The following is a 13,822-nucleotide window of genomic DNA, read 5'->3' as shown; positions in this document are numbered from 1 at the left end:
GGTTATTCCCGCTAAAGAAAATTGCACCTCTACTTGTGCGAACCACAGCGCGGGCCTGTCAGGCCAAAACGGAGGGATCCTGATGGTCACGCGGCTAACGTTTGAGCCCTCCATTACGGCAGCCTGGTAGGGGACGGACCACGTGGCGAAAACCGCGCGAACTCTATAAAATTAACGATTCTCCTTTAAGGATCACGTCGGGGTCACCACTATGGCGAGTAGGGTGGTCAGTCCGAAATAAATACGCCCTCAATGAGGTAACGACAACTTTATTTTCGCGCGGTACAAAATGGAACAGCGGTGCGAAGCGAGGGAGCGCGGACGAGGTGAAGCGTACTCGTCGACGGCTCTCGGAAGACTTTTTTTGGGCCCTCTCTTCGGGGCCCTCTCACTTGTGTCGTGGTGGCGGACCCTGGTGACCTTCCGCGTCACCACCGTCGACAGATGACGGCGCGCTTCCGGTGGGAGTCGCCGGTAGCAGACTGGTTCCATTCGGAAGCGGCCGCTACAAGGGCTTAATCTTGCCATGTTTCTTCAGCTGCACCACTTAACTAGTTTGGTCACTCGTACTGAAGTCCTGCGGTGGGGAAAGGAATTCACCCGGGTGTCGCAGCGTATCTCCGTACATCAACTCAGCTTCGGTCTCTTTAGGTCCTCCTTCAAAGCTGAACGGAGACCCATAAGTATGGCCGGCAGTACGTCCACCCAATCCTCTCTCGTGACACCGAATTGCGGCCTTCATTTGGCGGTGGAGGCGCTCAACTAGACCGTTGGAGGCTGGGTGATAGGCCGTCGTTCTTAGGTGAGTGGCACCAGAGAGGTCTGCCAACTTTCTAAAAAGCTGACACTCTTATTGGCGGCCCTGGTCTGTAGTGATGCGCTCGGGGGTACGAAATCGCGAGATCCACTCGCGGAAAAAGACTCGCGCCACAGCCTCGGCTGTTGTATCCTCGATCGGGATGGCCTCCGGCCATCTCGTGGAACGATCGATCAACGTCACACAGTATCGGAAACCTCTGGAAAAGGGTAGTGGACCTACCTGGTCTAAATGTACCAGGTCTGCTGCTGGCCACCGATCTCCATGTGTTTGCCTGAATCTTTGAGCTGAATAACCGACCCCGAGTCCGTATCCGCCCGCGCTTACATATCTTGGCCCAAGGTGGCGATAATGTGCATATTAAAGTGTTGGCGGCACGGCCCGGGAGGGCGCATCGGCCAGATTGGCGTGCATGGAGATAAGTGACCAGGTCACTGCGTGTGACTGTTGTTCTTTTATTAATAAGTTCATGTACATGGTAATTAATACAGGGTTTAGAGCAAATATTACACCTCTGCCCTTTTTGAGGGAGTAAACAGCTGTAGAGTTATCAGTTTAACATTTACACATACATTGAACAAGTTGAAGTTTCGAAGTAGATCAAAAGTCATTTCCAGTCGCAAAGCCGCAAAGGCTTCACTAGCGTTAATTGATAACTGTGGTATCGGGAATGATTGTGAAATGTTCCAAGGGCTGCGGTGGTTCCGGCGGAGCTGGTTGAAGGATCCGTTGTGGAGGCTGCTGCGGCTGGAACCCTGGTGGTAGCCGGAGGATTTCGGCAGGTACTGACGGCGTCATTCTCAGTGCTTCGGGCCAACCGTAGGTAGCCACTGTTAATAGTAGCCTTGCCCTGTTATATAAAATGTTTTGTAGTGGTGCAGACAGCTGCTCGAACTCCGCGCCGACGTGTAGGACGAATTCAATTTCGTGTACGTCTCTTGGCTTGAGGCGTATGGAGTTAATGTTTTGTTTTAGCAGGGTTAGGAGCTGGAGTACCTCTGCGTGCCCGGGCGTGTACAGTCCTGGTGCGGTTACAGGTCGAAGGGCGGCGAATGTAGGGATGGCGGGTTGCTGTTGTGACGCTGGAATTGCTTGTTGTGTTTGCCATGGTCTGAGTCAGCAGGGTCATTTGGCTAGCCAGGGCCTGAATCTGCTCCTCAAGTGAATTGGCGGACGCCATTTCTTCTTCCTCGGAGAAAATTTCTAATTCATGTTGCCGACTGAGGACTTGTTCCTCGTATTTGTAGGTCTTCAGATCTGGGTCCCTTGGACCTTGTAAATGGCATTGGTGGCTGCTGCTGGACACCGATCTCCACGTTTGCCTGAATCACAAACATGTCTTGAAACTTTTGAACGTTGGCACGATAAACATGTTCGTGCCCACTCTTGAGTCTTTTTTGACTGACGGCCAAACAAAACGCTCCGCCATGAGCCGCGCAGATGCCTTGCAGCCAGGGTGGGATAGGCTGTGGAGCGAACGGAAAACTTTCCGCCGTAATGCAGTTGGGACAAAAGGTCGAGCCGTTGGGGTGGAAAAATCACAGTTCAGGGAAACGTCACTGTCGGGGAGGCTGACCTTTCGGAGCGCGAGGGAGGATGAATCCGTGCGGATGAGTGCGGCAAGTTCTTTTTCACCTTCTGTGCCTGCGCGAGGACATCGTGGGGCACCGCCGGGGAAGCTCCTTCAACACGCGAGAATGTCTGCGACCACTTTCTCCTTTCCTGCGACGTACTGTATGTCCACCGTGTACTGGCTAATGTAACTTAAATAGCGGAACTGTCTTGGGGAGCACTTGTGACGCGATATTTAATTTAGACAAATATTCCCCGATATCGCGAGACAAGGGAAGGCCGCGACTCTACTTGTTGTAAGGGCGCCAGGCTAGCCGCATGGCTAGTCGCAGAGTCACGTCGCTCGGCTCTTACCTGGCCCATAACACTCCTCGTCCCAGAGGAGGGCTCGCTCACCTTTTATGTGCCCCGGGGTGGGCAGCGGCTCTTCAGCTAAAATCGCGAAGAATGCAAGGAGGCGCATAAAAATGGACTCCGCAGATTAAATTTAACAAGAACTGTATTTATTATCACAAGAAAGGTGTACATCCCTTCGATGCCATCCGCGCACGCCCATTCTCTCTGTCTCTCTCTCACACTCAACTCTCTCTGGCCCGCTGGCCCACACTTCTCTCTCTGCTCACACGCTTGGCCCACTCGACGCTACACACTTCGCATGCCGCGGAAGCCACGCCGCGCACCTCGAACCGACTCCGAAAAACACATGATCGCGTCGCGCACCGAACCAACCTGTCGCATTCCTCAGTAAAAAAAAGGGGTGGGCGCTCCCAAGCGACCCGGACGCGCGGCGCCGACGCCTGCTGGGCTAAGGTGTTGGGTGGCCGAGCTCGGCTGCAGCCGAAGATGGCCGCCTCGCTGTCGCATCTCGGGCCGCTGTAGGCACGGCGGCTGCTGGCTCACCGATGTTCCGGTCGGAGCCTGCGAGGGCCCACTGCGAGGTCGGTTGCTTGCGTCGGGATGGAGGGTCGCTGGCACGCGCACAACCGGTGTCCACAGGCTGTCGGTGGCTCGACGATGATAGAAGGCGATGTTTCGTATCGGACGTCTCACAACGGACTCCCCGCTGAACACGTGTTGGCCGGCACTCCCTGCGCACGGCGTGCTTGGCCTTCTTTTTTTTGGTTCATACGCTGTCGGCGCCAACAGATAGCGCCACGCGGTTCTACGGCTCGCGAGATGGGCGCACGTATGCGAACTGGGCAAGTGACGCTGCGCCAAGCACGACGTCACACATTTACCAAGTTTCTGGCGAATGGCAAAAACGAGGGGTTTATGGTGTGCGAACTTGCGCGAGAAAAATCCTAGAGGCTGCCATCCTTCTGTCGTCTTCTGTTGGAGAGCCGCGCCAAGGGCGAACTCCGAAGCGTCGGTAAACACTGCCAGAGGTAGGTTGACATTTGGATGAGCGAGGAGTAGTAGTAGTAGTAGCCTGTGCACTGCTCTCCTTGCACGCCTCGAAAGCTTCCTTGGAAGTAACACACCAAGGTACGCGGTCTTTGCCCTTAACATTTCCCTTCAAAAGATCACTCAATGGCGCCTTGAGTGTGGCGGCGCCGGGCAGGAAACCACGGTAAAATTTTATTAGGCCCAAAAAATGTCTGAGGCCTTTCACCGTTTGCGGTAAAGGGAAACTCTTAACGGTCTCTACTCTTTCTGGGAGCGGCCTAGTGCCTTTCCCAGAAACAGAATATCTTTAAAAAATAACTTCCGGCTGGAGAAACAGGCACTTCGAGGTTTAAAATCACACCAATTTTTTTTTAAATGTTCGGAAAACTGGGTGAGATGGGTCGTGTGTTCCTCCTCGGAAGTGGACGCCACCAGGATGTCGTCGATGTACGCGAAACAAAAATCCAGTCCCCGTAGGACCTCGTCCAAGAAACGTTGGCATTTCTGGGCCGCGCTTCGCAACCCGAACGTCATGCATGTAAATTAATACAGGCCAAACGGTGGCGTTATGGCTGTCTTCCCAATGTCCTCCGGGTAGATGGGAATTTGATTATATGCCCGCAATAGGTCCACTTAGGAGAACACTGTCTTACCGAGGAGGTTGTGGGCAAGATCCTCGATGTGCGGCATCGGGTACTGATCCGGGACGGTCCTCGCATTAAGCGCCCGATAATCGCCACAGGGGCGCCACTCGTCTCCCTTCTTTGGTACGAGGTGCAGGGGAGAAGACCAAAACTCTCGGATGGGCGCGCAGTCCCAGCGCGTAGCATGGCACTGAATTCGTTTTTAGCTATACGAAGTTTATCGGGGGCCAATCTCCTGGGTCTGCTGGAAACCGGTGGGCCTGGGGTGGTGCGGATGTGATGGACCGTTAAGTGGAGGGGGACCTCGGGTGAGCCGGCAGGCCGCGTGATTTCTGGGAAATCGCGAGGATGTGATGACACATCATGTCACTTTTTAGCGCTTTTATTTGTGGGAAAGGTTCGCGCACAGCGATTCCGCTCACTTTCACGGTTGTGATGCCATCTATGAGGCGCTGATTTTTCATGTCGACCAGTAAGCCGTAGAATCTAAGGAAACCAACGCCAATGATGGGGTTTGTCACATCAGCTACCACAAAACGCCATCGAAAATCCCTCCTGAAGCCGAAATTGAGGAGCAACTCCTTGCATCCGTACGTCTCGATGACGCTGTCATTTGCTGCATACAGTTGGTATGATGACTTCTCGCGTTGGCCGTGAACTGAGGTCCGAGTGTATACGCACAGATCGGAACCGGTGTCCACGAGAAACCGTCTCTTGCTGGTGGAGTCGATTATGAACAGGCGGCCTACAGGAGGGCGGTGATCGGCTGCCGCGTCTACCGACTGCCCTGCTGGTTTTCCGGGGTGAAGGTGCAGGGGGAAATGCACCGGCGGGCTGCGTCCCCCCACCTGGTATGGTACCAGTATGCTCCTTCCTGTCGCACAGCGTTCCGGGATTGAGAGCGACGGCGGGAACTGCTTCGTGCGTGGCCGTGGGACCGCGAGCGTGCACGAATCGTGGAGGAATTGCTGACCTGTGCAACCACAGTCGCGGAGATCTGGCTCACCTGGGCCGCTAATGCCGCCACCTGGCGGGTCAACTTGTCAACCCTATGCAGCATGACGTCGCTGGTAGACGCGCTCGATACCTGAGGCTTGGGCGCTACCTCGTGGACGCGATCCGCCAAAAGGGCGAATCCGTCCAAATCGCCGCCATCTTGGACGGTCACAATGGCGCGCGTGGTGGCCAGCAGGCGATTCAGCCACAGCGTTCGTAAAAAAGTATCCGGAACGGTAGGTCCGACGAGGGTACGGAGGTGCCGTAATAACTGCGACGGCTTGTGGTCGCCTATTTCCTCATGTTCGAGGAGCTGGCGGATGCGCTGCTCCTCGGACGCCGTCAGCCTCAGAATCAGTTCCTCTTTTAGACGGGAGTATTTTCCGTCCGCCGGAGGAGAAATAATGGTGTCGCTCACCTCGGCCGCGTGCTTCTGCGACAGTTGGGACATCACTAAATAATACATAGTGGCGTCCTCTGTAATGCCGTTTAGGCGGAATAACCCCTCCACCTGTGCGAACCAAACTGCCGGATCTTCGGGCCAAAACGGGGGAATGCGGATGCTTGTTCTCGCGAACTGTGCTTTGGTTTCCTCGCTGGACATTTTCAACCGCGTTTAGCTTTCAACGAGTCAAACAAAAAATAGTATATACTACAGCACTAATGCTTCCGGTCACCTGAACACGTGGTGCCTAAAACGCCGAAAAAGATCACGTCGGGGTCACCAAAAGCAGGGTTACGCGCGGTTAGGTAGAAATAATGCAGTAATATCAGGTAGTACTGTTTATTGCAGCTACTAAGTGCAATAAATAATCTCAAGGAAGAAGATCCTAAGGCCAATAAAAATAATTACGAAGAACTCCTATACCGGTATTTCGGTCACCAGGTGACCAACGGGGAGAAAATCAAATAGGGAACTTGAACTAGGAGGAAGAATGTGCACCAGGCACTGTCCAAAGTCAAGTGATTATTTTTATTGGCCTTAGGATCTTCTTCCTTGAGATTATTTCTTTAACAGCCAATAGCTCCACATCCTCCAACTAAGTGCAAGTTCAATAAGAAAGGTCCTCGATAAAGCGACGGACGTACTCAATGTAGACACTCCGGTGGACGCGCGCATACTACTTGTCCGGGTAATTGCCGCCAGGCCATTCTGGTCATTGCCGCTCGGCCCTCTAGGGCAATGAGGACAAGTTAAAGTCGAGGCGCAAGCGCGTCGTCTGTCGCTACATAAGGTGTGACTAGCCTGTTTACACTTACCTATCAATTCATGAAAAGTAGGCGATACAAGAATAATGTTGGCGTCATCAGTATATAACAAGGGGGTAGCACCGTTTATGTGTTGAAAACTATCAACAAGGCCATTTTTATAAGAAAGAAACAAGACAGGCCCAAGAACATAGCCTTTAGGAGCACCTCGATTATGGACCTTACTTGGGGAAACAAAAGATGCACGATTTTTAGAATTAACCATGTATTTATTTTATCAGATATGTAGGATTTAGACTAGGACAAAGACTAGGTATGCCACGAATGACCATCCTGTTGAGTTCTTTGACAAGTAATTGGTGGTCAACACAGTTGAACGATTTAGAGAAATCGAAAAACATTGCAGCAACTTCGATTGTTCTTATCTAGAGCATTTAAAGTCTGGGTTATTAACTGATAGTTGGCAGAAGATGTAGATTTATGTTCCCTAAAACCATTCTGAGATGGTGAAAGGAGATTGGAAACCTCTAGGTAAGAAATTGACCTAGCATAGCATGCATTCTCAAATATTTTGCTGAATTGGTTCAGCCGAGAAATTGGACAGTAGCAGTTAATGTCATGTCTCTCTTCCTTGTTTTTATAAATTGGAATGACTTTTGACACCTTCAGAGGAGATGGAAATGCTACTAATCTGAAAGATACATTTATGAGAAAATGAGGATGCTGCATAATGAAGTCAATACATTGCTACATAAAGTAAATGGGACAAGCAAATCGGACCCAGTATCTATCAAAAACCGCTCCTTTGTGTTTCGGTCTGTCACGTACAAGCGGCATGGTTCGGGACTACCGTCGGAGGCCGCCATCACCGACTGCCCTAGGGGTTTTCCGACGCATAGGAGCACGGAGTCGTGCACTTCCGGGCATCGGCACCAAACCGATGGTGTTGCCGATCGAACTGCAAACGTCTCTTCTCCAATCCGAATTCTGTGAGGACCCACGGGACAGGCTTCGTTTTCGGCTCCGTGAGCGTGAGCGGCTCCACCTGGTGTCGCGATTGATGGACAGGGCAGCCACCAGGAGCGTCAAATCGTCGACGCGCTTCATCAGGGTGTTGATTCTGTCGTCAGATGCGCTGGTCGCCGTGTTAGATACGGCTGCCGTTGTGTTGGGTTCGCTTGCCGCCATGTTAGAGACGCCTACCGCCATGTTGGCTACTTGTGACCGAAGCCATACCTCGCCGATTTTATCGGCGAGCACCGACAATCCGTCCGAATCGATGCCATCGTGAGCCGTTAGGATGGCCTGCATATTCATTGGCAGGCGAATTAGCCATAGGGAACGCAGGAATTCCTCGTTTACGGATGAACTGGCCAAATTTCGGAGGTGACGTAGAAATCGGCTTGGCTTCCGATCGCCGATTTCTTCATGCTCCAGCATCCGCCTAAGTTTGTGTTCGGTGGATGTGGAGAGGCGTCGGATTAACTCGGATTATAACCGCTCGTATTTTCCTTCGTTAGGGGGGTCCGTGATGATGTCTTCTACCTCCTGGGCGTAGCGATTCTCTAATACGCCGACGACATGGTAAAACTTTGTTGAGTCTTGCGTTATACCGTTTAGCACGAACTGACACTCTAACTGAGAAAACCATAAACTGGGGTTTTCCATCCAAAAGGTTGGCACACGGACGGACACGCGATTAAGGTCCGCATTTGCCGGTTCGCTGGCTATAATTTACCGCGATCACACTAACGCCAACGCAGCATCACCGGACAACGTGACCTCACGAGAACAAAAAGGAAACAGCCGGGACGATCACGTCGAGGTCACCACTTGTCGCGTTCCAAGGGGGAAGTTGAAGCGACTATATAAATAAAAGGAAAAAGCTAATGAAAGAACACTGCGGAACGTTTATTGTCACACTGCTCAGTTACATAAGGGTGAGTAGGTGCGGACGGAGCTAGCTGTTGATTGTCGCGAAAGGTCATGCTGCGGACTGCTGGCTAATTGGTGGATGCGTCTTCGTCTCCGCTCTCCAGTGATGTCCTCTGGTGGGAAGACTAGGAAGACTCAGAAGTTGGCAGATGAAATGTGGTAGCCGCCACACCGTATTTTCCGTGGGAAGGAGTAATTGAATCTGCTAGTTCTTGCATCTATTTCCCGAATTTTATTAGCATGATCCAAGCGACCAATGTATTTAGGAGTGGGAATAATTTGCGAGACCTCGTTGCTGAAACATGCGGATCTGAATTTATTTAATAATTTCAATCTTGCATTGAATCGTCTCTTTTAATGATTACCACCCCAACTCCATTAGCATTTCGGTGACGATTTGCGTTAAATCATAAGAATTATTAACAAAACGGGCTGCCCTGCGTTGAACCTTTTCAATTTCCCGAATGAGGCCTTTTTCACTCAGATCCCACACGCTACATGCATATTCTAAATGAGGTCTTACTAGAGCGTGGTAACAACGTTCCTTGACCTTCGAGTCACTTTTGCCGAAAATGCGTCTAATGAATCCCAATTTTTTATATCCCAAATAAGACTGCTGATGACTGCATTATATACAGACGGATAAAGCATGTAAATGACCACGTAATATTACAAAATGACATCGATCGCCTTGGTGACTGGGTTACAAATAATAATATGGGCATTAATACAAGTAAAAGTAAGCATATAAAATTTTCAAATAAAAAGAATGCAGAAAAGGAAATTTACACCCTCTTTGGAGAAAGAATCCCATGTACTAGTCAATGCAAATATTTAGGCAATTATTTAACTAGGGATCTTGGGTAGGGAGTCCAAGTAGATAATTTGACACGGAAGGCATTTGAAGTATTGCATTGGGTAATGAGAAATTTAAAAGGAAGTAGCGTAGCCACAAAAGAAAAAGCATATAAGGCACTGGTTATCACTATCCTAGAATACTCCTCCATAGTATGGGATCCATATGAGGTGGGACATATTAAAAAGATAGAAAAAGTTCAAAGAAAGGCAGCAAGATATGTACTCGGAAGGTACAAAAGAACAAATAGTGTCACAGAAATGTTAGATATACTGAAATGGGAGAGTTTGAAAAATAGAAGAAAAAGGAGTAGGTCAGGCGCGATGTATAGAATTGTAAAAAGGACGAAGCGTGGGAAGATTTATGGCAAGGGATAGAAAAGCCTAACTTTAAGGGAAAAAACGACCATAGCCTCAAAATAAAAATGACTCGAAAAACAAATAAGAAAAAATACTCTTTTTTAAATAAACTATAATTGATTGGAACCAGCTGCCTGGAGGTTTGTTTGAGCCCTTTCCATCCAATTTTAGAAGTTTTAAGTATCAATGTAAAGCAGCCACTGGGTAATAAACTTCATTGTAGTTATGAAAATATTGTTTGTATGTGATGTGGACGGCATTTTGAATGTGATGTGGAAGTTTGTTTGTATGTGATGTGGAAGTGTCATTATGTAAAAATATTTTGTCTCTTATCTGTTTTTATGTGTTCGTATGTGATTTTCGTTGTTAGAGTTATCTTTGACCTAACCTGACCGTTGCCACAAGGAAATTTGCCTAATTGCAACGTAATTGTATAAATAAATAAAATATGCTTGACCGCAGACTTTACGTATGTGAGTCCCCCAAGTTATGTCTAGTGAATGTACCACCTAGGTATTTTACCGTATCAACTACTTCTAGGTCAACTCAAGCTAATTTGTAAGCAAGTCCCGTTGATCTTTTAAAGAAATTTACCACCGAACATTTATTATAATTTAATGACAATCCCCAGTTAGAACACCATTTAGTAATGCAATCTAAATCCTGCGCTAGAAGAAAACGATCCTCATCCCCAGATATCTCTCGATAGATCACCGTGTCATCCGCGAACATCCTAATTTTACTTTTCACTTCGCGGTTCAAATCGTTAACAAAAATCAAGAAAAGCAACGGCCCGATCACACTTCCCTGAGGTACCCCCGACGTGACTCGAACGCTGTCGGAACTAGCGCCATCAAGGACTTCCCTCTGTTCCCGCTCTGAAAGAAAATCTTTAACCCAACTTATGGCGCCCTTGTTTATACCCGCGACCTTTAATTTATGAATGAGTTTACCATGTGGGACCTTATCAAATGCCTTTTGAAAATCTAAGAAGATGGCATCCACTTGCCTACCTCTCTCAGATAAAAGTAAATCCTGTGTAAATAATCCTAATTGGGTTTCGCAGGAGCGGGTTTTCCTGAATCCGTGTTGATTGTCACTTAAAAAGTTAATATTGTCTAGGTGTCTCATTATTGAACTGACAATTATGTGCTCTAAGATTTTGCAGCAGATAGAAGTGAGAGATATAGGTCTGTAATTACTGGGATCCTCCCTGTCACCACTTTTAAAAATAGGCGTTATTTGCGCGGTTTTCCAAATCTTAGGTACTTTGCACTCTGTGAGGGATTTGTTAAATATAAATTCAAGGTACGGGGCAATGTTTGTAGCTAAATGTTTTATCACCCTAGCTGGTATATTTTCGGGACCCGGGGATTTGTTGGGTTTAATCACGTTAAGCAATTTTAGAATGCCTTGTTGGTCCACTGTTATTTTTTCCATGGGTGGAGTATGTATTGTTTCTTGGAGATATGTGGTGGCAACATCATTCGAGAAAACGCTTTGGAAGAATGAATTTAGGATGTTAGCTTTACCCTCGCTGTCTGTATGAATTATATTGCTACAATCCCTTAAGCAAGCCATGGTTTGTTTACTCCCATTTACTTCCCTAACATATGACCAGAAAGCTTTGGGGTCAGTGTCCAAGTGCTCGCAAAGTACTTTGCGTTTAAAGTCCAGTAAAGCGCTACGTAATTGTGTTTTGGTTTCAATTTTAGAGTATCTATATGTGTCCCATAATTGTTTATTCTCAGGGGATGATGTGTTCACACCTGCCCTGTTTACCCTAGAGTGTAGCATTCTCTGCTTTCGAAGGGCTTTTCTAACGTCTTTATTGTACCACCTGGGGTCGCGATTTGCTTTAACGTATTTTATAGGTATGAAATCTACGATTCCTTTTTGCATGATATTGACAAATTCTGTCCAAGTTTCTTCCACGTTGACATGACTTAAGCGGGTTTTGAACTCGGGTAGTGAAGAGTTTAATTGATTGGCAAAAGATTCAAAGTCTGCTTTATGGTAATTATAAATTTTTCTTTTTGGTTTAACAATCTTTTTTATTTCTATGTCCAAGTGGACATTAATTGCTTTATGGTCACTCAAGCCCTCATCAGTTGATACACTAATAATACGTTCAGGCGTGTTTGTAAGAAATAGATCCAATATGTTCTTTCCACGGGTGGGCATGCGTACTCCTTGATGGAGGGAGTTTCTTTGAACCAATTTTATCATGGAATTGCAAGGGGAGAGGAATTTATTGAGGGTCCTGTCGATAATGTTTGCGTGTTAACATATAACGGCGGTTCGTTTTATGTATTCCAATTCTGATTGGAATCTTTCCTTGCTCAATGGGACGTTAACGAGTCAATATGAGGGAATGAAACGCCGCGTGTTTGTGTGTATTCTGTTCAAAAGACGACTGATGTATGTAGTTGTTGTATGTGTGGGTTTTCCGTAAATGTCGAACGAAAGTTCGTTTGTATTGATCCGGTTTACTCTAATATGCAAAAACGGGAGGGATTGATTGGTTTCTATTTTATTGGTTAAGTTAATGATATTGGCAATTGGCTAATGAGATTTTCCAAGAAATGCCCTAGATTGGCTTGGTTAGTATCATAAATTGCAAAAATATCATCGACGTATCTAAGCCAAGTGTTAGGGAAATATTCAAAAGTGGCTCTGCAGTCGTCTTCAAATTTGAACAAGAAAAGGTTCGCAAGGGAAGGGGAAAGGGAATTGCCCCTTGTGGTGCCCAAGTTTTGCTTGTATACCTTTTGGTTGAAATTGAAGTAGTTTTGGTTCACAATCAGATTTGTCAATGGCACATACTCTCCAATAATTTCTATGGGGATCTGTTTAGAATGGAACCAATCTTCAAAGAAGTTTAGTGTGTCTGAAATGGGAACACTAGGAAATAAGGACTCAACGTCAAAGGAAACTAAGATTTCGGTGTGTTTTAGTGTGATGTCTGTAATAGTTTTAATAAAATTAAGATTGTTTTTAATATTTGACGTACTCCGGTAACCGATGTTGGTGAGCTGTTGAGTGAGCCATTGTGAAATATTGTGTGTGGGAGATTTGATAGCAGAAACGATGGGACAATCTTTTTGGTGCACCTTGGGAAGGACATAGAGGCATTTACATCTACATAATACCCCGCAAGGGCGTGTGGCGGGGGGTGTTAGGTCACCAACCGTAAAAAGGAACAATACCACATACAAAACAACAACATGGAAAATTAAACCCACAGCAGCGCACACACTCATGCAAAAATCCCTTCATCCCACACTCATGCAAACACATATGCCCTAAATAAACAAACAACTGCACCCCAGGTTGCAGCACGACAGCCATCCAACAACACGCAAGCCAGGACACAACAAACGAGAATGCGAAGCCGAACCACCACATAAGCATGCACCACAAAACACTCTACCCCCCAGAGGCGTGGCAGGATAGGATTTGATATGGTCAGTTTAAACTTGTTTCGTCAATAAGGAGTTTGCAATTGGCGATTGCGGATTTTGTGTCTTGGACCATTTTGTTGAGTGGATTTCTAGGAACATTGGTGTATGGTGTATTGTCAATGAGGGTGTTCATTTTTTGAGAGTAGGTGTCCTTGTCTATAATGACACAACTATTTCCTTTATCCGACTTTAGGTAGAAGCAATCGTGGTTTCGGGGGGAGCGTATGAGGGTGATGTAGTGGGAATCCTTGTTTCTGTTGGGATGGATTTTATTAAGGTTTGACTTGATGACACTTTCGCTGTTCTTTCGGACTTGGGTTCTCAAATCGATGTCCAAGAATTTAATAGAATGTTCTACCTGAGAAATAAGGTCTATGAAAGACTCAATTCTCGGGATGTCACCGCGCATGTTGTTTTTCTGGCAACAGTTTCGCCCGTGTTTCAACGAGCGTCTTCAGGTCGAAGTGCTGGAACGTTCAATTTTTTCAATTTTAAAGGTTTTTATTTGTCATAAAGTTATTATACAATATATTTACATGAAACATGAAAAGTTTGGGGTTGGAAAGCATGAAAAGTTGGTGGGG

At 47.3% G+C, this 13,822-nt stretch overlaps 1 protein-coding gene across 1 annotated transcript; it reads right to left on the bottom strand.

Moving 5' to 3' along the window:
* Positions 1–1,424: 1,424 nt before the first annotated feature.
* Positions 1,425–6,019, bottom strand: LOC139691383 (uncharacterized). The gene is made up of 3 exons (XM_071589183.1): positions 5,268–6,019; positions 1,923–2,139; positions 1,425–1,667 (listed from the first exon to the last, which is right to left on the bottom strand). Exons 1-3 carry the CDS (start codon positions 6,017–6,019, stop codon positions 1,425–1,427), a joined length of 1,212 nt encoding a protein of 403 aa, XP_071445284.1.
* Between the last annotated feature and the right edge of the window lie 7,803 nt (positions 6,020–13,822).

This window comes from Hetaerina americana, unplaced genomic scaffold (assembly GCF_022747635.1).
Source record: "Hetaerina americana unplaced genomic scaffold, ioHetAmer1.1.p SCAF_33, whole genome shotgun sequence".
NCBI classification, from domain to species: domain Eukaryota; kingdom Metazoa; phylum Arthropoda; class Insecta; order Odonata; family Calopterygidae; genus Hetaerina; species Hetaerina americana.
The sequence above is the reverse complement of the archived record's forward strand: the minus strand, read 5'-3'. Positions and strand labels throughout refer to the sequence as shown.

Excerpts from the sequence above, each read along its gene's own strand:
- LOC139691383 (XM_071589183.1), bottom strand. The coding sequence starts at position 6,019 with ATGTCCAGCGAGGAAACCAAAGCACAGTTCGCGAGAACAAGCATCCGC. Across the intron at positions 2,140-5,267 it reads GCATACTGGTACCATACCAG|GCAAACGTGGAGATCGGTGT; the intron begins GTGGGGGGACGC and ends TTTGTGATTCAG. Across the intron at positions 1,668-1,922 it reads CCCTGCTGACTCAGACCATG|GGCAAGGCTACTATTAACAG; the intron begins GCAAACACAACA and ends TTTATATAACAG.